This window comes from Ursus arctos, unplaced genomic scaffold (genome assembly GCF_023065955.2).
Source record: "Ursus arctos isolate Adak ecotype North America unplaced genomic scaffold, UrsArc2.0 scaffold_1, whole genome shotgun sequence".
NCBI classification, from domain to species: domain Eukaryota; kingdom Metazoa; phylum Chordata; class Mammalia; order Carnivora; family Ursidae; genus Ursus; species Ursus arctos.
Genome location: NW_026622763.1, coordinates 87,138,256 through 87,163,163, shown reverse-complemented (window position 1 = coordinate 87,163,163; position 24,908 = coordinate 87,138,256). Strand labels below are relative to the sequence as shown.

The 24,908-nt window shown below is 35.4% G+C and overlaps 1 protein-coding gene across 6 annotated transcripts in view; it reads right to left on the bottom strand.

The window, feature by feature from the left end:
• The window catches only part of SPAG16 (sperm associated antigen 16), a 913,718-nt gene that overhangs the window by 350,716 nt on the left and 538,094 nt on the right, over nt 1-24,908 (bottom strand). For all 6 annotated transcript variants that reach the window (XM_026492020.4, XM_057304555.1, XM_044381193.3 and 3 more), the window contains one exon: nt 9,479-9,605. In XM_026492020.4, coding sequence (XP_026347805.1) covers nt 9,479-9,605 — 127 coding nt within the window. The remainder of the gene's footprint in view (nt 1-9,478; nt 9,606-24,908) is intronic.

Below are 24,908 nucleotides of genomic sequence, written 5' to 3'. Positions count from 1 at the left end.
CAACCCCCTTCTCCCCCCCAAAAAAAATTAGTTTAAAAAAAATAAAAGAACTAAAGGAAACTAAATAACAGTAAACACTGTCAAATTCCTGAGAACATCTGGCTAAGACGCTTCCTCTAAGTATGGACTCTCAACAATACTTCAACCACAAAGAATTTCCTACTTGGTCCTCTGTCTCAGCATTATTCCCTCCAAATGCAAAGTTCTAGATGGGCACACACATTTGCTAACTTCCCAGAAACCACAAAAACAAACTAACAAAAATGAACAACAAACACAAACAAACAAAATAGATCTTTTCAGACCTGCCTCATGACAAATTTCATATATTGCTAGTTTTTCCCCAGACGAGACTATTTCTTGGCTGCTAGGCAGTCAAATAAACAACAAATGCCCATTTTATTATATATTTTACAGAACCTTATATTTTAATTTTATTGTACGACTAAATTTAAAACGTTTTGCTTTTAAGTATAGAACACATAAATGCACAAACTGCAGTATCTGAATTTATATCAGTGTACTAAGAATCCAGGTAATCTGTGTATGTGTTGAAGAAAGAGGGGGGCACACAAGGTAGGATGTCTTCTTTTCCAGTATTTTCTTCATTGGATAAAAGGCTTGAGTATAATCAATGGTCAAAAAAAAAAAAATGATTATATGGATGTTCATGATTATCCATTAGAAATGCATTTTAATTAACTGTTAATTTTCTGGTGCTGTAGATCTACATAACAAGAGGTGTAGTTTTACCCTACACTGATCACAACCACAGTAGGATGCCAGAAACACTTGCCAAAAAATGCTGCATTTAATTTCTAGTTTCATCAATGGTACCTAAAAATGATAATTAACATGTAGTGCTACAATGAATTAAAAGTTAAGACTATCTTGAAGTACAGCCAAGTCATCGTTATTGAAGCTTTAATGGGTTGACTGTATAAAAGAATAAATAACAAGAGACAAGCTTATTCCTAAGTAATTTCTATATGTTAAACTGAAATTAAGGGACTACAAGCAAGACAGGTCAAATAAACACCATAGGGATGGTGGAAATACAAATTGATGCAATGAATTACAGTCACTGAGTTCTTGAAAGTGACAGCAACAGACAAAACACTGGGTAAAGCAATCTGCAATGGACTTGTTCAATTTCATTAAGCACCATTTAACTCATCAACTAAAGAGACAGAAGTACAAATCATGAGAAAACTTGCCAGTAGCATTCGCAGCTACCAATCAAGGGAAAAATGACTTCATTTTTGATTTCGAAATACATATTCCCAGTGCTAACAGTGTGATTTAATTATTATTTCTATTTAAAAGGAAAATTCTGAACTTTACAGGTGTTAAACATCATGCCTTACTATGTACAACTAGAAAGTGACAGAATCTGGATTCAAACTCCATTCTATCTGACTTAGATTTCTATATTTTCTCTACAGTGTACTCAAGGCAGAAAGGGTAGAGGCAATGCACTGGGATTTCCTTTTGGTCAAACACACTCTATGATTAAGGTGCCCTCAATATTCTTACAGGATAACCCCACATCTTATTCAATTCAAATAGGTCCCAAAATTTATTTTTTTCCAAAAGACCACATCTAGGTTCTATAACATTTAAAAAAGATGATATCCATGCTTCTCCTTTGGCTTTAACTTCAATATAATTTCACTGGCAATCTGAATAAAAGTAAGAAACAGTCATTTATGTTATTCAAAAGAGGAATGAAAAAAATCCCTGTTTAACTTTGGAATGTATTATATGATTTTTACAAGGATATACAAGGACATACACAAGGATAACTAAATAATTATGTTTTACTATACATTTACCTTTACTTTTCCCTAAGAACATATATTATGATAAAGGAGGCAAGGTGACTTCATCACCTTGAAGCTAAATTAGATTTAGAGGGTTTTCATTTTATTTGGGACACTACCAAACTCAGTGTCATGGACAGATATTTACAAATGCCTTCCAATAATCAGGTTTTATAATGTCATTAAACATAGAGATAACAAGTAACAGTAAAGGGACATGGCCTTTCATTTCAGAAAGAACAGGGTTGCAATCTTTAATTTTTTTAAAAGGTTTATTTGTTTGAGAGAGAGAGAGGAAGAGGTAGATAGCACGGGCAGAGGGAGAGGGAGAGAGAATCTCAAGCAGACTGTGCCAATTGTGGAGCCCAACACAGGGCTCTGTCTCACAACACTGAAATCATGACCAGAGCCAGAACCAAGAGTCTGACCCTTAACCAGTTGCACCACTCAGGTGCCCCCAGGGTTGCAATCTTAAGACCACCACTTAGCTGTGGACTTTTGAAAAACTTATTTAACACCTCTGATCTTCATTGTCTTCATCTATAACATAGTGAACATATTCTCTAACATGCAATATTGTTTGTAATGTTTAAATCATGTGTCTGAACTATTTGACAGAATAAACACTAGTTATTTTTATTACAGCTATTACCAAGGAACACAAGAGGAAATGAATTGTCTATATCTAAATTTCATACCTTTCTAGATGATAATATCTTTACTAATAATATACTTTTAAATTGATACAAATTACCCATTCAGCAATGAAATAAAAATTGAGTAGGCATACAGGGAAAAGTTTTTGAGATTTAGCTCATGTTATTTTTATTGGAAGGATAAGTTTTTAATATCTGGTATTTTTCCATGGTACTGGTCCCTCCAATCCTAGAATGCAATCCATTCCAGACAATTCAATATAAAAGACATACAAAGGGGTGCCTTAGCTATGATAAGAGTGAAGTGTTATTGAAAATATTTAAATTTGTCTAAACAATGATTAGAGATCTTACTTATTGTTATGCCCACTTACACCACAACTTTACATCTTTATTGGATTAAATTTAAATGAACTATATGAAGAATGAAGGAATTACTTCTAACTCTTACAGAACTTAAATAATTGCATAAAACTATCTGTATGCTTCAGTTAGAAACACATAGCGATTGATCATTGTTTCCATTGAAATATGACATTTTTTTCAAAGCCTGGCACTCACAAACAAAAGTCTAGTATTTCCACTGCTGGCCACTGAAATGCTATTTTTAGTAATCAAAAAAGGGAAGAGAAAACGAATGACATATTTGTGATATATATGCAAAGATTTTATGTGCTGTATATGATATATAAAGAAATACAGCATTTTATGAGTTAAATCACAATCTTTTGAAATCTTATTACACTATATTAACTTGTTTAATATGTGATTGTTTTATTGTGTATTAAAATACTTATTTTTAATTTTTAGAAAACAGTTGATTTTTCAGGTAAAATGTTTTGGCATAAAAAGAAAAACATTTGATTAATGGTTCTTCCCCCTTACCTCCCTTCCTTCCAACATCTGTTGAGCACCTACTATGCCAACAATTGCAAAAGCAGAGAAGCTCATAGTTACATGACAGACAAATATGAGTATAATATGATATATCAGCTATTAGAAGAATCTCTGAAATATATTAAGTTCTTATATCGGTCAATCTTCAAAGTACTTTCCATGATACCTCATTTAATCCCCATCACAACTTAATGTGATAGGTGCTACTACCCTCCACATTTCACAAATGAGGAAATTGAGGCACAAATATTTTAGACAATTATGGCCAAAGCCACACTGTTAATAAGCAGCAGAATTTGGGTTTGAATCCAGTCAGAATGTCTGTGTGCTACTACTGTGCCATACTGTCTGATATAACCTCAAGATAATTTAGGATATAAATCCAGGATTCTATAGAAGCACAATTAAGTATATTTATTTTCTCAAACATATTGGCTGGTACCACATTGCTTGTATTTGACAACTTCTGACTAGTTTACAAGACCAATCAATCAACCTCAGGATGAGAAAAATACCTAGCAAAATTTTAACAAAAATGCGTTTGCATAATTGGTGTATGAATTTGAAAATCCAGTATCCAAATTGATAGCTACAGACCATAATGCATTTTTTCCCTTAGAGTTTTGTGTCTGTGAGGCGTCATTTGCAGCTCTGATGGTTGCTAAATCCAAGCAATAGATCTGACTTGTGAATTACTGAATTACTGTGGTAAGCTAATATTTTGGCAAATATAGGTATATTAAATCATCTTGTCTCACTGAAATGTCATTTTAACACTATTCTAATTTTCAGTGAGAACCAACAAAAATTAGAGGCCACAAAATAACAATACAGAATTGAGGTTGGAGAGTCAGCCTACTTCCTGATTCTGCCACTGGCCAGTTGGCTGATCTTGGGCAACAAGTCCTGCTCTTCTAAGCCTTTGTTTTTTCAATTTTTAATATAGACAATAATGGTAATTCCAGTAAGCATTACATAGATGGTATAGGTGATGGCACGTTGGAGGTATCCAATCAGTGTTAGTCATAAAATCACCTCTTGGAATAGTGAGCTTTGGCACAAAAAGCTAAAGCTATAGTTTTATATAGCAATTATTAAACTATTTTAAAATAACTTGTCTATTACCGCTGCACAGTAATTAATAAGACCATGTATTCACTGATGGCAGGGACTCTGTCAAAGTCAACAGTCCTAACCCAGGATGTTGTCTGGCACAAAGATCTTCAATAAAGATTGCTAAATTGAATGTGCCTGAGGACTAAAACCAAGAGAGAGAGATGCAAGCTTTGCATTTATTTCCACATTCTAGCTTCAGAATAATGCCAGGCTCCTCTGAGAGTTCACCAGATCCCATCTGGGGAAACCAAGGAGGGTATGCAGAATGCAGGTTGAACTATGGAGTCAACACTGGGCGAGGCACCAGACAGTATAACATTTTTGGTGAATTCTTAGTTTCTCCACTTTACAGGAATGCACAGTGTTCAGTTACTGGATATTTTGGCTAAAGCTAAGTCAAGACAACATTGTATGCTGGATAAGAGCCTGCAGTTAGTCTAGGGGGCAAGGCACAGCCACCAAAGGCAGTCCCAGCTGTGAACTCTCTGTGTCAAATTCTTCACAAGAGACAAATGTCAGCAACTCTGACTGTTGCCAGCCCAGTTCTGAACAACTCAGAGATGTATTACTCATCCCATTCTATGTTTTACTATACAGTGAACAAAATAAAAAATCTTAATATTTTCACTGGACTTGTGAATGACTAATAATCTCATTGCATTTATTTTAAATGGGCTTCCAAATCACTGATGTATTTTGGGATTTTTTTCATGTCACTTTTTGAGAGGGCATTGTAAGTATTCATTAAATGTCCTATATTATACATCATTTTCTGGCAAAGTTACAATCTTATTTTTCAATTTTAATAAAATAATTCCACTGTTTCATAACTTTGAGGGAAAAATTTACTCTCTCCATGTAATTCTATAAAACAGAGCAAGTTCATGAGTTTTTAAACTGCAAGCTATTTTAATAGCCTCCATTTGGTGATTATGGAGATTTATATCCCTCTCCTCGTCTCCCACAAAATTCAGAGCTGATCTGTCCAGTTGACTTAGAGACTGACTTAGAGGTCTCTGCATTCATTATATTTGACAATAAGCTATTAGATTAGGTTAATGATTTAAGACTAGTATATGTTTGGAAATGGGAGAAAGAGGTTTAAAATTAATTTATAGGAATATAATCCACTGATCATTTTCATGTTTCATCAAAAATTATTTTAGAGGATGTCTCAATAGTAATTGATCACACTGAGCCGACAAAATGGGTTGTCCTTGCTTTACTAAGAGAAGGAAGTCATTCATCTCCTTTTAGGTTCAAACTTTCAGTGTAACCAGACAGCTTATCATTTATCAAGGAATTAACACAATCTAATAGTTATAAAGAAGTACACTGGCCTACTACAGATGCAGTTCATGTTAAAAGTCCAAAGAATGCCATCCATATCGATAACGTGTAGTGTTTACTCTCACACAGAAGAAACTATAGCTACTCTGGTTTTCTCTTTCAGTAGCTCTTAATATTCAACTACAAATATAAATTTCCTTTTTAACTCCTTCATGAACCATTGGGATGGTTCAGACAGCGAATAATTTCATATGATATTCACAACATATAACGTGTACTTTAGAAAGCTATAATATATTTTTTTAATCTAGTTTTTTTGAACTTTTCTTTATTTTGTGTTTTAAATAAAGGAGGTGGATATGAAACAAAACCACCAGAACTGTCTAATGCAACTTTAGTAAAACAATTTTGTTTAATTCTAAAGTTGTTGTCATATGTTATTTGTAGAATTTTATGTTAATATTTTAGTTCATAACTTGCATTGTCTAATTATTAATAAAATAAGTGAATTTCCCTTTGTCTTACATGCTAATTCTATATTTTAAATAATATCAATTTAAATAAATATTTTTTACTATCAGCTTTGAAAATGTTTTCAGAAAATAAACTCATTATATGAATTTTATTTCTAATCAAGGATGCATTTACTATTATTTATGAACAACATTTCATTTACACCAAAATATTTTAGAGCCTTTTTCCTAATATTAACTTACATTTATTGATTGATTGATTGATTGAAGATTTATTTATTTATTTATTTATTTATTTATTTATTTGAGAGAGAGAGAGTACATGAGCACACAGAACAGGGGTAGGGGCAGAGCGAGAAGGAAAGAGAATCTGCAGTGGACTTCCCGCTGAGCGCAGAGCCCGAAGTGGGGCTCAGTCTCAGGATCCTGAGATCATGACCTGAGCCAAAATCAAGAGTCAGATGCTTAAACGACTGAGCCACCCAGGAGCCCCCTAGTATTAATTAATTTAATGCTAGCATGCATTAAAACAACTTTATATATTTATTCATACCTATAAGAGCTAAGGAGATACTTTTGGGATTCACAACGTTTCTGTGCACATACATTTAATCCAGTGCTATGCTAATGTATACTAAATGCCCTGTTCTGTGCTGAATTTCTTTTTTCTGCTCTCATAGATACCATGGGGAATAAGAATAATACAAAAAGAGCTTGCAACACCAGGTAGGAAGGTTACCATCAGTACACAACTCTGCATTTAAGGCAGTTACACAGAGGCAACTTCTCTTAAAAGAACAGTTTTACTTTCAAGCATTAGTGCTTCAGTTTTTCATATGAGAGAAAATAAATAAGAGACATGTTTTCTGAGAACATTCAGTTATAGCACTTTCAGAGGGGGGGATCCCTGAAATCAAGAGAATATGAACATAAAATTTAGGTCACTGCTAAGTTAATGTTTTCTCTGTGGGTTTTCCTTTACCAGTTGCTTTTATATGCACTTCACATCTAAGTATTTAGGCTAAATGCATTTGAAAATCTTGCTTTTCCATTGATGCTCCATTATCAGGAGTGAACTCTGCTGCATCAGGGTCTAAGCTACTTTAAAGCAAGGAGGATGCTGCAGGACCTATGTACTCAACAACAAATCACTCTGATTTTATTAAGTCATGTCTGACACTCTTTTCCCCCAGTGCCTTTTGACTTCTGCTTCATCAGAAGTCTAAATTTCTGCAACATGTGAAAAGTTGGTGTCTAAGACATTTGTAGTCTTTTTCTGTAATACGTGACCCTGAGGACTTCTTGTTCTCTATTCATCCCAAATTAATTTGTCTCAGAAGACTAAACGGGGCCTCCCATATTGAATTGTATTGCTATTCCCACCATTTGTATGTTCATCAACATATTCCTTTATTGATGTCAGTCATGTGTCTTTTATGGGAAGATAAATGGGAAAAATTATAAGTTGTATTTCTTTAGTGATTCAGGAATCAGAAACTATGGATATTTCTTCTTTTTTTATATAGTCTCCTGGAATCCTTGTTTTCTTCATTATCCTCATCAAATGTTGCTAAGAAAGGATATGGACACCTTGTTTTGCATATATTGGCATTTCTCAATTTACTAAAATCTGTGCTCAATAAGTCTCTGTGTTATATCACCTCCATCTTCAATTCCTTTCTCTTCCCCTGCTCTTTCCCTATGCAAATAAGCCTGTTTACTATCTGAACAAAGGAGGACCCTTTATTTTTATTTTGACCCTAGAGTTATAGCCTTTTTTCCTCTTCATCTTCACATCCAAAGTGTTTGAAAATGCAGTTTCCACCTTCTGTCTCCATTGAAAAACATTTTTTTGTTATGTTCAGTTAGCCAACATATAGTACATCATTAGTTTTCCATGTAGTGTTCAATGATTCATTAGTTGCGTATAACACCCAGTGCTTATCACAACATGTGCCCTCTTTAATACCCACCATTTCTTTACATCTATTTCCCTTTAGAAGCAACAGTGAGCTAGGACTGTGCAGTTTTAGCACTGAAAATCCCATGACCCAGGAGATTCCTCAGTCTTGGACAAACTGACACAGCTGGTCACCTTATACACTTTCTCCTCCCATAATCTCTACCTCCAATCACTCTTCAAATTCTGAGAGTTGGGGAACCTGGATGGCTCAGTCAGTTAAGTGTCTGCCTCTGGCTCAGGTCATGATCTCAGGGTCCTGGGTTTGAGCCCTGTGTCCTGCTCCCTGCTCAGTGGGGAGTCTGCTTCTCCTTTTCCCTCTACCCCTCCCCCCCAGCTTGTGTTCTCTTTCTCTCTCAAATAAATAAAATATTTTTAAAAAACACAAATTCTGAGAGTTAAACCCCCTGTCTTTAACCCATTCTCCCCCATTTTTTGTTACAGTCTCCCAGTTCAAATTCCCATCCACACATAGCCTGTTGCACCAGCTTTCTCAATAAAATGGACTCCCTTACTCAACTACCATATTATATTAGTCTCTCTAAAAGGTAAATTTGATTATGCTACCTTGCCTCCTTCACATTCTAACAGTTTCCCTCTGAAACATTATAAAACCTGAGTCAGATACTTCATGATCTTGTCTATCTGTATACTCTTGCCTGCCATTTCTTTCTTCTTCCTTAAGCTCTATTCATATGTATCATTATTCCTAGAACATGCTATTGCAGCCTCACATTTCTATTCTTTGTACATGTACTACCCATTCCTGGAATCCACCCTTCTCAAGACTACCTGGTATATCCTACTTATCACCCATATCTCAGCTCAAGCACAGACTCCTCTTGGAAGCCATCTATAATTTTTCGGGCACATAATAGTTCTCTTTGCATTCCTCCTGTACCTTATATGTTCTTCCATTTAGAAACATACCTCACTGCATTAAGATAGTGTCTTGTTTCTCTTTGCTACAGGATCCTTAAGGAGAAGCGATATGTGTTCCCCTTTCATATTTCCTGCACCAGCAGAGTTTCTATCTCAATAAGTAATTGTTGAATTAATATTTAATGAAGTAGTTGCATTATTTTTATAAGCCTTACTTTAAGGAGGTAGGGTAGATAGAAGGTACAAAAGCAAGATCTTGTAAATAGGAACTTACTACCATTCTTGCACAATTACTTTTATAAGTTATACCTAGTACCTAAAGAATGACCAAGAATGATTAGACTTATCAAAACCTAGAAAAAGGGCTAATAATTTGCTTACTGTTCTTGCATCCCATATGGACAGGGACTTATCTGCCGAACCAGTGAGAAGAGTGTTGGAGCAAGGAAAAAACTCAATGCTGTTCACAGAATCTGTATGTCCATACAAAGTGCATCTGCATCTTTCACTGTACAGAGAGAAATAAAGAATTCACATTTTAGGAGTTAGCCCCTAAATGCTTCTTATGCTGTAAATGCAATGCTAATGAAGATAATTTAAGTATCTGAGACATAAGGTAGTTTTATAAATGACAAAAATGTACAATAACCACATTTTAAAGGAAAATTCTATAGTCACCTTATATCCTAAGCACTTTATAGAATTAGTAGCATAAAACTGACTAAATTTAAGTTACCTTCAATTTATAAAGTCACTTGGTAAAGCCATCTTAATACTGTGTCATTTACTCCTTCTCATGAAATGACTACATAAAAATTGTCCCCATCTAATAAAGGAATATGCTAAGAAAAGAAAACAATGAAATGCAATTTCATTTGTAGAAAATTTACCGATTTTCTAATGATTCCAAAATATAAGTATAAAACATCTCTTTAAAGTTTTATACTCCAAAGCCTATTATATTGAAATAATCATCTTTAATTATTAGGAAATTATTCCAGAACAGTAATTGTTCTCCACAGCTTTATGGAGAGACAGACAGAGGTTTTACAGGAAAATAAGAAGTATATATTTATTTTATTAAAGTAGTACATTATTGGGGCACTTGGGTAGCTCACTTGATTAAGCGTATGACTCTTGATTTTGGTTCAGGTTATGATCTCAGGTTGTGAGATGAGCCCTGCATCAGGCTCCACACTGAGCGTGGTGCCTGTTTAAGATTCCCTCTTTGCGCTTGGAGAAAAAGATGGTGGAGTAGGGGACCCTTTTTCAGCTGGTCCCCTGAATCGAGTTGGATAGCTACCAGACCATCCCGAACACTCACAAAATCAGCCTGAGACGTAGGAAGATACATCTGGATCTCTACAAATGAACATCTCTGGTGCTGGGAATTGAGGTACGAAGCAGGGAGCCGTGAATCCATGCACAGATATTGGAAGATAAACGTAAGGGGGAGGGAGCCGCCATGCTCGGGTGCCGGGAAGCAGTAGCCACCTGCACTGGGGAGCCGCCAGGCATGGCGGACCGGTAGCCACTGGGAAACCAGACTGAAACCAGGAGTTCCAGAGCACATGCGCGACAAGACTGAAAACTGGGAACTCGGGAGCGCACACCCGAACCAGTCTGAAATCGGGAGCTCGGAGCGCATGCGTGGCCAGACCGAAAACTGACGCTCCAGAGCACGCACTCTAACCAGACTGAAACTGGGAGCTCGGGAACGCGCGCATGACCTGACTGAAAACTGGAGCTCTGGAGCGCGCGAACCACACTGAAAAGGGGAGCTTGGGAGCACACGTGGGAACTGGGGGCAGCTGGCAGTGTTAGAAGCACAAAGGGTGGAGACATGCCAGCCTTGGAAGCGAGGGCTGGAGAGGGGCTGTGTGTAGCACAACCCGGGATGCTGTGGGGTTTTTAGCAGCACTGACAGAAACAGAGTTAGAGTGGCCAGGAGAACTTAGTGGAGAGCGGACTGCGATCTCTCTGTTCTGAGACAGAGGCTATGATACGGCCACCGCTGCTCTGACTCTCAGAAGAGTCACAGAAAGCCGCCAGAGAACAAAAGCCCTGAAAAACAGAAAAACAGGTCAGCACTGTGCCCCCCCCCCCCCCCCCCCCCCCCGGGCAACTCTACACAAAGGCGGTTGCTTGAGTATCAGCATGGTAGGCCCCTCCCCCAGAAGGCAGGCTGAAAAATCAAGAAGCCCACATCCCTAAGGTCCCTATAAAACAAGTGCACACTGCTTGGGTCCTGGTCAATAATTTGGGCTCTGTGCATCCCCACAACCTCTCCTCAACAGAATGAGATAAGGACCTTCCAAGACCGGCAGACTGAAGGAATTTGTGACCACCAAGCTACAGATCAATAAAGATATTAAGAGCGTTCTATAAAAAGTAAAAAGACCCCAAGAGTGATACAGAACAGAAATTTACAATCTATAGAAACAAAGACTTCACAGGCAACATGATAACATTAAAATCATACTGCTCAATAATCACTCTCAATGTGAATGGCCTAAATGCTCCCATAAATGCCACAGGGTTGCAGACTGGATAAAAAGACTTGACCCATCCATATGCTGTCTACAAGAGACTCATTTTGAATCTAAAGATACATCCAGACTGAAAGTGAAGGGATGGAGAATCATTTTTCATGCCAATGGACCTCAAAAGAAGGCTGGAGTAGCAATTCTCATATCAGACAGATTAGATTTTAAACTAAAGACTATAGTCAGAGATACAGAAGGACACTATATTATTCTTATAGGGTGTATCCAACAAGATGATCTAACAATTATAAATATCTATACCCCCAACAGGGGAGCAGCCAGATACACAAGCCAACTCTTAATCAGAATAAAGAGACATATAGATAATAATACTTAATAGTAGGGGACCTCAACACTCCGCTTTCAGCAATAGATCAACTAAGCAGAAAATCAACAAGGAACAAGAGCTTTGAATGACATACTGGGCCAGATGGACCTCATAGATGTATATAGAACGCTACACCCTAGAACAACAGAATACTTGTTCTTTTCGAATGCACATGGAACTTGCTCCAGAATAGACCATATACTGGGTCACAAAACAGGTCTCAACCAATACCAAAAGACTGAGATTACTCCCTGCATATTCTCAGACCACAATGCTTTGAAACTGGAACTCAATCTCAAGGAAAAATTTGGAAAAAACTCAAACACTTGGAAACTAAGAACGATCCTGCTCAAGAATGATTGGGTAAACCAGGAAATTAAAGAAGAACTTAAGCAATTTATGGAAACCAATGAGAATGAAAACACATTGGTCCAAAACCTATGGGATATTGCAAAGGCGGTCATAAGGGGAAAATACATAGCCATCCAAGCCTCACTCAAAAGAACAGAACAATCTAAAATGTAGTCCTTATATTCTCACCTTAAGAAGCTGGAGTTGGAACAGAAGAACAGGCCTAACCCATGCACGAGAAGGCAGTTGATCAAGATTAGAGCAGAGATCAATGAATTAGAAACCAGGAGCACAGTAGAGCAGATGAACAAAACTAGAAAGAATAAGATCAATAAGCCACTGGCCAGACTTATTCAAAAGAATAGAGAAAGGACCCAAATTAATAAAATTATGAATGAAAAGGGAGAGATCACGACCAACACCAAGGAAATAGAAAAAATCATTAGAAACTATTAACAACTATATGCCAATAAATTAAACCACCTGGAAGAAATGGATGCCTTCCTGGAAACCTATACACTACCAAGACTGAAACAGGAAGAAATTGATGATCTAAACAGACGGATTAATCATGAAGAGATTGAATTAGTGATCAAAAACCTTCCAAAAAAACAAGAGTCCAGGGCCTGATGGATTCCTTGGGGAATTCTACCAAACATTCAAAGAATAAATAATACGTATTCTCCTGAAGCTGTTTCAAAAAATAGAAACAGAAGGAAAACTACAAAACTCATTCTATGAGGCCAGTATTACCTTGATCCCCAAACCAGGCAAAGACCCCATCAAAAAGGAGAAGTACAGACCGATATACCTGATGAATATGGATGCCAAAATTCTCAATAAGATCCTAGCTAATAGGATCCAACAGTACATTATTTTTTTTTAAAGATTTTATTTATTTATTTGACAGAGATAGAGACAGCCAGCGAGAGAGGGAACATAAGCAGGGGGAGTGGGAGAGGAAGAAGCAGGCTCATAGCGGAGGAGCCTGATGTGGGGCTCGATCCCATAACGTCGGGGTCACACCCTGAGCCGAAGGCAGACGCTTAACGACTGTGCCACCCAGGCGCCCCAGAAAATATAATTAAAAAAAGGAAATGAACAGATGTAAAATTCCTCCCACTTTTCTTTTACCCACCTTCCAATTCCTTGAAATCATGTTAATATTGCAACATCAAAAATCATAACACATATTTGATCAATAATCACAAATGTCATAGTTGCTTAGCACCCCCCACCTTGTCCTCCCAGGTTTTTCTAAATTAATCTTCTGCACCCATACTTTCTACATTTTCTTGATCATTCAGTACTTCAAGAGCAATTTTGCCTGGCTATAATATCTGACATCATTGGTTCTCAAATTTTTGTGAAGAAGCGTTCCACTGTTTGTATCATGGACAAAGTCTGAGGACAACTTAGTCTCTCCTCCCATTTCTGCCCAACTACCATTGTGGATGATTTGCTTTCAATATGCAATAGCTCTCATAGGTCTTTTTTTTTTTTTTTAAGATTTTATTTATTTATTTGACAGAGAGAGACAGCCAGAGAGAGAGAGGGAACACAAGCAGGGGGAGTGGGAGAGGAAGAAGCAGGCCCCCAGTGGAGAAGCCTGATATGGGGCTCAATCCCAGAACACTGGGATCACGCCCTGAGCCGAAGGCAGATGCTTAACGACTGAGCCACCCAGGCACCCCTCATAGATCTTTCATAAACAGTGCAGTTCAGAAATTTTATCATGGCATGTTGGTAGTAATTTCCATCTATTATTCTTAGACTTTGTTCATTCTATGTCAGTCTCTTCCACTATATCTTTAGGTTTTTATCTTATATTTATTCCACTTTTTTTAAATTTAGAAATACTGACTATATTTTATTTCCAACTATGTTTTATTTTTATTTTGTCTCTTTCTGCCTCTATATTTAACATTTTTTCTATGATACTTATATCCTTATATATAGTTTTCATTTTTCACACCTGTTTTTTATAATTGTTAATTGTGGTTATTTTTATTTGTGTGCATGTGTGTGAACCATCAAAAACTTTTATTTATGTTTTCTATTTCACTTATTTCCTGATATTTCTTAGTTTACTTTTCATATGTATGTACTGTCTTATTAAATCATAATGTAATGCTTTAGCACTTTTGATGTTTTATTAAATTTATTAAATAAATTTATTAAAATAAATTTAAAAATAGCATTTCTATAATTTCTTTGAAAATATAGAGTGCTGTCTATCAATTATTGATACCTGTGCTTAGGTAATTTCTTATGCAGTATAAGTTCTTTAGTAGAATTTAGTTTATATTAATTTATTCTTCCATTTTTATAATTCTTCATAAGTTTGGGGTTGGTTTGCTTTTATTATGACCTATGTTTTAATGGGATAGCTACTTGCTAAACATAATTGGCAGAAGGAGAGAAACTGGACTCACCTCTAATTTCTAATCAGATTTGTTGTCTTCCACCAAGACTTGTCACCAAGTGTGTTAGTGGCTCCACCTTGGAAGTTCATCTCTCCTTCAGTTTTGTATTTTAGAGTATAGATGTAGCTTGTTGCAAAACTCCTTGAGTCACAAGCTCTATATTAACTCTAAAGGCTCCTTCCTCCCTTAGCCACCCCCTCTCCACAACTTGCCTCATCTATGGCAATCCCCCTTATATCTTTGACCTAACAATAAAAATGTCCTGTTAGGATTTGTGTTTGCAACTATGATAGAGTAACGAGTACTATACTTCTCCCCACACAATAAACGACTACAGACTTAAATTACATAAGGCAACTGTTTTCTGGCATTACACTAAACACAGAACAAAACAGTAATCTTTGAGAGAAAGAAAAAATGACATGAGCTCCATGACCCTCCTTACTTTCTGCTAGGAAGTACTGCCTTGCTATCAAATATAGCGGTAAGACCCCAGTAGAACCGAAGTCTCAGTGAGACAAGGGACAGTGAGAACAATTGGGGCTGCTGATATGCCTGGAATTTGCAGCACAGGGTACAGGAAAAGGGAACTCAATGGAATGGAAGTAATTTTTTTGGGTATTTTCTAGGAATTATTGGTCAAGGTATAGATGGCAATTCTACAGAGTAAGATCCATAGGCCTAGTAGAAATTTCCTGCTCTGTGTTTGAGAAATACCAGAGTCCAGGTACTGCTGGGAGACACTGTGTTTAAACCCCAACCAGAATGAAGAGAACTCACTGGGCACCTCACGCTTGGGACTCCAGAAAGACCCCACAATAAAAGTAAGGTTCATTTTCATGAACTAAGTTCAAAACCAAAGTAAACTTGCTTGCCAAAGAATAAATCCAAGACAGAAAGGGCAAAAATAATCTGCTGATAATTTAACTAATCACTAGGATAGAACTCACTACCATTATAGAAAGACCACCTAATATAGACTCCCTATAATTTCTCATTAACACAACAGTATGTAATTAAAAAAAATACTACACATGTGAAGAGGTATTAGCTGTGACCCATAATCAAAATAAAATCTCAGTCGTAGGAACAGATTCTAAGATGATCAAATGTTGATAACAGAAGACACGGAGTCCAACCATCTGTTATACATATTTTTTAAGAATAAAAAAGCACAGATAGTTATACTGGGTGTGAGAATAAAGAATCTCAGAAGATAAATGGAGACTATAGAAAAGAAGCACATGGATGAATTAATAGTATAATACGTGAAATAAAGAGATTATTGAGTGAGCAAAATAGCAGATTAGATATTGCAGAAAAAAAGGATTGGTGGGCCTGAATAAAGGATCAATGGAAATTATCTAATTACAAGAACAGAGAAAAATATTAAAAAATCATAGATCATAGATCAGTCATCTGTGGGGAAACTTCACAGGGTCTAATGTACAAATAATGGATTTCCAGGTAGGTTAAGAGTAAGAAAGAGAGAGAAGAGGGGTAGCACATTTCTGAAGAAATAATGGCTTCAATATCCCCCAATTTGATGAAAAATACCAATATACAGATCCAAGAAGGTCAGCAAAATCCAAGCATGATTAATAACAGACACAACATACCTAAGCACACCATAGTCCAAAAAGCAAAATATAAAACAAAAATCTTTAAGCGGCTATAGATAAAAGAAACATAACACGTAGGAAACAATAGGTACACATAGCAACTTACTTTTCAACAAAAAAAGAGGCAGAATATAATAGGACATGTTTAAGGGCTGAAAATTCAATAATCAATTGAAAACACTTTACATAATGAGAATGAAATAAATTTTCAGATAAACAAAAGCTGAGAAAATTTAATACCAGCAAATCTTTCCTATAAGAAATGCTGAAAAGAAGTTATTCAAACTGAATTGAAATGATACCTGATGGAAACATCTGTATAGAGAAAAGAATGAAATTATTTTAAGTGCTAAATATGTGAGTAAATATAAAACACCCTTTTCCCCCAATTTTTAAAAGACAACTGACTAAAGACAGCACCATTTTATTGGAGTGTGTATTGAGTATGAAGATATAAAATACAAGATAGCAATATCACAAGTATAAGGATAAATATGGAATCACACTGTTTAAAGGTCCTTACCTTTTAGATGAAGTGGTTCGATATTAACTTACTAGATTATGATGAAAAATAATAAGCCATTGATAATTGAAACAATATACTTTAATTTCTAGAACACTGAATGAAAGAATCCAGGCAAATAAGTCTACATATTATATGATTCCTTTCATATGAAGCTCAAGAACAGATAATGTATAGACATAGAAACCAGAAGTGTTTGCTATAGGGAGTAGGCTTTCATTAAATGAAGACACAGGTAAAATGTCTGTGGTCATAGAAATGGTCTGCTTCGTTTTATTCGAAGGTATATACATTTATCAAAACCCATCTAATTGAACACTTAATAACTGTTCATTTCACTGGCTGGATATTTTACCTCAACTGAACAACTAAAAACAAATATGGCTTACCAGAATACTTTTTCCTTACATCTTCACTTTCCTGATATTTAAGACGTTGTAAATAATTTAGCATATATATAATTCTGTGAATAATTGGATATTTATAGTAATCCTATTCTCTTACCAAGTATGTCTCCCCTACATTCATGGATAGAGTACATACATCTTCATAAATGGACAGAGAATCTTCAATATTTAAAATAACTATATCATTAACATATACATCTTCTAATTTCTAAAGGCATGTATTTACATAGCTGCTGAGAGGTCTTTTATGTTTAATTAAAAAGGAATAAGAAGGAAAGAAAACATAAAAAATAAATAAAACTCCATAAAAGATTTAATTAAAAAAGTGGGAGAAAATAAAATCAATACAGATGATTCCATAAAAAAGAAAGATGATTCTGGAAACAGCATGAACAAGAAATAAAAGTATGATTAGTATCTTTTTAAAAAGATTTTATTTATTTATGTGACAGAGAGACAGCCAGCGAGAGAGGGAACACAAGCAGGGGGAGTGGGAGAGGAAGAAGCAGGCTCCCAGGGAAGAGCCTGATGTGGGACTCCATCCCAGAACGCCCGGATCATGCCCTGAGCCAAAGGCAGACGCATAACGACTGCGCTACCCAGGTGCCCCATGTATTTTTAACCTCCTATTCACTGTTACTGAAATAGAGTCCTATTTGTGACAAAATTAAGTGTTACTACTTGTAAGTAGTTCATTAGTGTAACTTTTTAGGAGACTCTATTTATTAAATAGAAAATATCTGAATATGATATTTATTATGTTTAATTGAAGCATTTCAACTTATAAAGGACTATGCTTTTAACTTAAAAGTTTTTTGTAATATATATAATTTGTCATTAGACTAAAAAGTCTCCTATTGCAAACTTTCATAGTATTTTTAAAGACAAATGCAACAGTATTACAAATATGATTATATGTGTCTCATTATAGTGACGATCTAACAAACACACATATACATAGAAAATGTATTGTTCTAGTAATGTGTTTCCTTGCATATATGTATAATTGGTAAAATACTGTGCACATTCACAATATATATTCAGGCTTCGTTGTTCATTAAAACTCAATTCAGTTATTTGAGAATATATTTATTTATGGTGGTGGGGTAGAGGAAGGAATTCCACAGTGATAGAGCTCACATAGTTTCCCAAATGAAAAGGAAAAGCTGGGTCTTCACACAGCTTAAAAGAAGAAAGAACAGCTCAAGGGGGAAAGAAATCTGCTCACGAGTCACTGGTTTAAGGTGTGGGGCATTCCAGGCAGACAGGCTGCAAGAGCAGGCTTGTGAGAGATTAATTAGCTGCCAGAGCAGGGAGTCCCATTCAGAATTTCTTTGCAAGGTGAAAATGGACTAAAGTGATGGAGCATGACAGCACCACAAGGGATGGAAATGATTTGTACATTTCCATCAAAAACATAAACACTGAAGCCTGATGCAATTTTCTCTCTGTTGCCCTGTCTGCTGTTTTTCTATCATTTTTGTAGGAAGTAGTTAGTTCACAAGCAATAGCTCTTTATTAACTTACCTCCAGCTTTTCCTTTATTTCTTCTTTTTCCTTTCCTTGCCCCCTTGATTTAATTTACTATTCTGGTAACTGAATGATGGATATTTCTCTGAACTTTCAGCACATTATAAAACAAAGTTATCTACTCTTCTAGAGCCCATGCATTTTCATTTCAAGTGTATTTCCCATACATATGCTAACTCATAAGAGGACAACATTTGAACACAGTTTCCCTTTGTGAGGTATTAAATTTTAGCGGTTTTATTTCCTTTGTTGCATTTGTTTTAGCACTATTAATATTGGATATGAAATTGCACCTTTAAAACTTCAAGCTTATGTGAATTTACAGATCAACAAAATGTTATTGGAATTATAGAGCATTTACAAAAAGGCAACAGCAGTATATATCTAACCGAATATGAAGATAAAAAATAAAAAAATTCTATCTCGTTTTGAAAAAGAGTACTGGAATTCATTATCTTATTAACCGTTACTAATATCTAGATTTTAAAGTGCTTATGTAATTGAGCCAACATGCTACAATAAAATTTATCACAGGGCTTAGCTGAAAAATTCTTTATGAAATACCTAAATCTAAGAATCCAACATGATCATAAGTGAAACCTATTTAAATCCTTCATACCGCAATTCATAACATCTAAGTTCACTGAGGGATTCTTCCCATCCCCTGGTTTATTTTTGAAAGTTTATTTATAAGCTATTTTAAAATCCACCAGAATTAGCATCTCAGCAAGGCAAAATCCTCAAGTGACATCCATAATTTGACTTCAAAAGTTAACAGCATTTTAATAATGAGAGCTTTTTGTTTGTTTTATATTATTATAAACAATACAAAATCATTCATCATGCAGTAGTTTCCTTGTGACCATGGAATTCATTTGAACATTTAGTAGACGGAGTGATATTTAAATAAAATCTATCAGGGAGTCTACCCATAAACCCTATCTTAAAGTTCACCATGACCTATCATGACATAATAATCAATCACGTGGTCTGAGTGTTGCATCCAGGAAGGATCATAAATAGGCCATAGCTCCTAGACTCCAAAATTTCTTGGCCAAAACCCTTGACAATAAACATACAACCTGACCCTTAGCCCAAAATGGTAATAAAACTCCACTCCATGTATGTAAACATAGGGCAGATTCCTGGCAAGCTCAAATACTTGCAATACAGGCAGGATTTAGGGACTAAAAGCAAAAGATGAGTAAATAAAAGGACCATAGTAGAGCTGGGGATTCACTCAGAGTACTCTCAAGTCTTCACTCAGATTTTATAAGTAGTCAATTGAACTGTTTTTGCAAAGGGCGAGGGTGCAGGGAGAGGGTTAAGCAGCTAGAGTGCACACTGAAAATAGTGAGAAAAAAGTGGAAGCTTGGCAGAATGTGGTAGTAAGCTGGATAATGGAAAAAATAAAATAAAAAAGACCAAATATTGAAATGGGAACCTGGGGCAAATTCATAAAGGCAAAAGCAAAATTTTTTTTTTTATATTTCAACCGTTCCTACATTTAAAATTGTAGTTTAAACTGACATCTGTTGAGCACTTATTGTTCTAAGCAATTTGTGTATGTTAACAACACTGTGAAGGACTGTTGGCCCTCTTTATTCACAGATTCTGTATTTGTGAACTGTCTGCTCACAAACATTTATTTATAACCCCCAAATCAGTGTTTTTGCAGACATGCACAGATATGTGCACAGTACAGGGTGACAAAAAGTTTGAAGTCACAGGATGTGCACATTCCCTGCTGAGGTCAACCTAGGTAAAGCTCTGCCTTCTCGTTTCAGCTCTCACACCGTAAAGTTAGCCTAGTTAGTTCATGTTTTTCACATTTTTGTGGGTTATTTTTTGTGGGGATTTTGGTGATTTTGCTGTTTAAAATGTCTCCCAAGTGTAGTGTTTTCTAGTATTCCTAAGTGCAAGAAAGCTGTAGTATGGACTTACGGGGAGAATACTTAGATAAACTGTGCATGCATCAGCTGTATAGGGCTCCTGATGTAAGTCAGCGTTAATGAATCAACAATACATATAAAATAATATATCTTTAAGCAGAAACACACAGAAAACTAGGTTACATATTAATTAATTGACAGATCAACTTGCAGAAACTAACCCTGTATTTCTCCTAGGTGCAATGTCTCCATATTCACTAATCCAATGTCTTTGGTGCTTTTATAAGATATAGCAATCTTGAATATCAAGAACCAACTGCACTTGTAATTTCCCCAGTTTGAAGGTAAGGAAACCAAAGTATACAAAATCTAGGTAATTTGCTTAATATCACACAGGTACTTAGTGATGGAGGTAGGATTTTTTTCCCCAAACAGTCAGCTTAAGACTGTGTATTTTTAACCAGTATCTACAAAACCTTCCTAATTGCACAGCATAATGTCAGGTGAGGGCCTTAGTTACCAGCCATTGATAAAATTATGCTCTGCAGTCAGAAAAATGCACCATACACTTTAAAGACATTTTCATTAAGAAATAGTTATTATTTAAAATGTTCTAGTGCTTAAAGGTGAAACATTCATTACTTAGAAAATTAATTTATATTAACCTATCTCCCACAGTGCCGAATAAATCAAATTTTACGAATTAGAAACATTTTAAACTTTAGATAAATGTTATCCAATCTGATACAGTGGTCCATTAGTTGGCTTGTACTGCTTTACAAGACAATGGTGTGTATATATATATATTTTCCTAACTCCACATTCAGTGACTTCACTTTGCACCACTTGAAATTTGTCTTGGTGGTAGTATTTACACCATGGCAAATGCTACAAGTCAGGGCTTGCATTTCTCTGACAATAGGTTTATAATCCATCACTTCCTGATGTTAATATCTTCAGTATAGCCAGAATTTATTTACCTTTCAAATTTATATTAATTAAAGATTTCTTCAAAAACCCAGTTATCATCTAAATGCATGTGTTGAGTTTCTTCTTCATCTATTTTATTTTTGTTTTATTTTTCTTTTATGTTTTAAGACAGCACATTTGACTCTGTGACTCATGAGAGTAAGGATGAATGTGCGAATGAACGAAATGCCACAGTTCTAAAGGGTGCAGTAATAAGCTATTCCTTCAGTAAATACCTGAACTCTTCCTTTATGTTCAGAGCATAGGTTTGTTGCCTGCCATCCATACCTTCTAGGTCATTTGGTACCTACTACCAAGCCTAAAGTGACTTATATATTATTTCCTCTGAATATTATTATAAAAGATAGAAAGACCTAGAAATGAAATGTCACATTACTGAATTGACTCTCATGGTCTGGGATTCTGAAAGCTAACAGACTAAAGAAAAGAGTTACTTACACTTTAGGATCTATCTCTTATGATGTGGAATGAGGGAAGCCAATACGTCATGTGCCTGAGAATTAGACCTGAATAAGGAAGAGTGAAAGCTCATACACTTCAATCATACAGTGCTGATTTTGTATTTTCTGTAGTTAGATCAGTTTTTTAAAGAATTTTTGCTTCTAAAAATAATATGACTTAAAACTATCAAATGTCATATATATCTACATAAATATACAAATGTCATACATATCTATATCTATACAACTATGTACATATACAAACACAAATGTGTATACACACACACACACACACACATACACACACACAAAGTCTACAGGGTCATTTTGAAGGATATCTCTCTTTAAAAAAACTAAACAGTGGTGCCTGGGTGGCTTAGTCACTTAAGCATCTGCCTTCAGCTCAGGTCATGATCCCAGATCCCGGGATCGAGCCCTGCATCGGGCTCCCTGCTCAGTGGCAGTCTGCTTCTCCCTCTGCCCCTCCCCCTGCTCATCTCTCTCTCTCTCTCTCTCTCAACTAAATAAATAAAAAAGTAATAAAATAAAATAAATAAACAAAAAAGGAAATAAATCAGCTTCAAAGATGATTGCAAGTGACTCTGTTAAATGCAAGCTTATCAAAAGAGGTAACATTAAATGCTTTAAATCTAAAACCATTTCTGAAATCATCTATTTAACTTCTCTCTACAAAATATATGTATTTTTATTTTTTTAATTTACCATGTTGAACTTTTTATTTTAAAATTATATTCTAATATGAGTGGGTTTATTTATTTTTATTATGTTTGGTTAGCCAACATATATTTTTATCAAAGTATAGTTGACATATCCATGTTATATTTGTTTCAGGTGTACAACATAGAGATTTGCCAATTCTGTGCATATTACTCAGTGGCCAGCACGATAAGTGTGGTCACCATCTGTCATCATACAACATTTTTGCAATATTATTGATTATATTCCTTGTCTGCACTTTTCATCTCTGCAACTTACTTATTTTATAACTGAAAGTCTGTACCTCTTAATCCGCTTCACATATTTCACTGATCTCTCATCCCTTCCCCTCTGGCAACCACCAGTTTGTTTTCTGTATTTATGAGTCCATTTCTATTTTTTTTTGTTCTTTTGTTTAGTATTTTAGATTTCACATAAGTAAAATCATATGGTATTTGTCTTTCTCTGTCTGAATTATTTCACTTAGCATAATACCCTCCAGGTCCGTTCATGTTGTTTTTTTTTATGGTTAAGTAATATTCCTTCGTGTGTGTGTGTATGGCACAGGCAGTAATTTCTAGGACATCAGCCTTAGCAACGTAATTATGGATGAAACAAAAGCAAGAATAAACTATTGAGACAATGCCAAAATAGAAAGCTTTTGCACAGCAAAGGAAACTGTCAATAAAAGAAAAAGCAACCTACGAAATGGGAAAAGATCATTTGCAAATGATATATCTGATAAGGAGTTAATATCCAAAACATAAAAAGAACTTATACAAATCAGCACCAAAAAACAGATAATTCAATTAAAAAAATGGGCAGAGGAACTGAAAAGACATTTTTCCAAAGAAGACATACAGATGGCCAACAGGCACATGAAAAAAAAATATTCAACATCACTAATCATGACAGAAATGAAAATCAAAACCACAATGAGATATCACCTCACATCAATTAGAATGGCTAGTATCAAAAAGATAAAGAGTAACAAGTGTTGGTGAGAATATGGAGAAAAGAACCCTAGTGTACTATTGGTGGGAATGTAAATTGGCAAAACCACCGTGGGAAACAGTATAGAGGTTCCTCAAAATATTAAAAATAGAAGTATTATATGATCCAGTAATCCCACTACTGGGTGTTTACCCTCCAAAAACAAAACAAAATAAAACACTAATTCAAAAAGATATATGCACCCCATATTTATTACAGCATTATCTGCAATCACCAAGATATGGAAGAAGTCTAAATGTCCACAAATAGATGAATGGATAAAAAATATTTTAATGTAATATAATCACAAGTAACCACAATGATACATTTGAATCTTGCACCTCTTCCTTCCCATGTCAACCTCTTGGAAGAGATCTATGCCAGAAACCAGATATCAGGAATAGGAAAAGTTAATGGCAAAAGGCAAGACCTCTAGACACAGAAGCTTGGTTCTAGGAGAGTAGGGATCCCAGCAAGAACAGAAAGTAGATAAAAAAGGGCTGAAATGAGAGGAAAAAAACCCTTAGATTATCCAGAGATTGGATTGTTGGAGAAAAGAGATTTCAATCCAGTTGTTACCTTATGCTCCGAGCTTTCGTTCAAAGCTCAGTGTCTTCTGACCATAAATAGGTGAAAGTTACTGGACACAGAACACCCATCTGTCAGATCATCCTGTTTATTCCCTTCATTGCACAGTCACTAGGTGAAATTAGCTTGATTACTTATTTATGTTATTGTACCCTCTCCCTCCCATTAGCCCTGCCAAGAGTTATATACTCCATAAAGACTCTGGCCTTATCTGTCATGTTTAATGAGTACCAGAGAAGGAATTCAATAAATATTTATTATTATTAATGAAACTACAGATCTTCATGATCTGTGAAGAGATACCATTACTTCTTAATACTTAACCTTTAGTCTAATATCCTTTCCTTTCACCTAAAAATACTGATTATGTTTTTTTAAAAATAAACTTACCAAGCTTTTTGTGGATTTCAATTACCTTAGAAGAGAAAGAACTGTATGATCAACACAAATGATCTAAG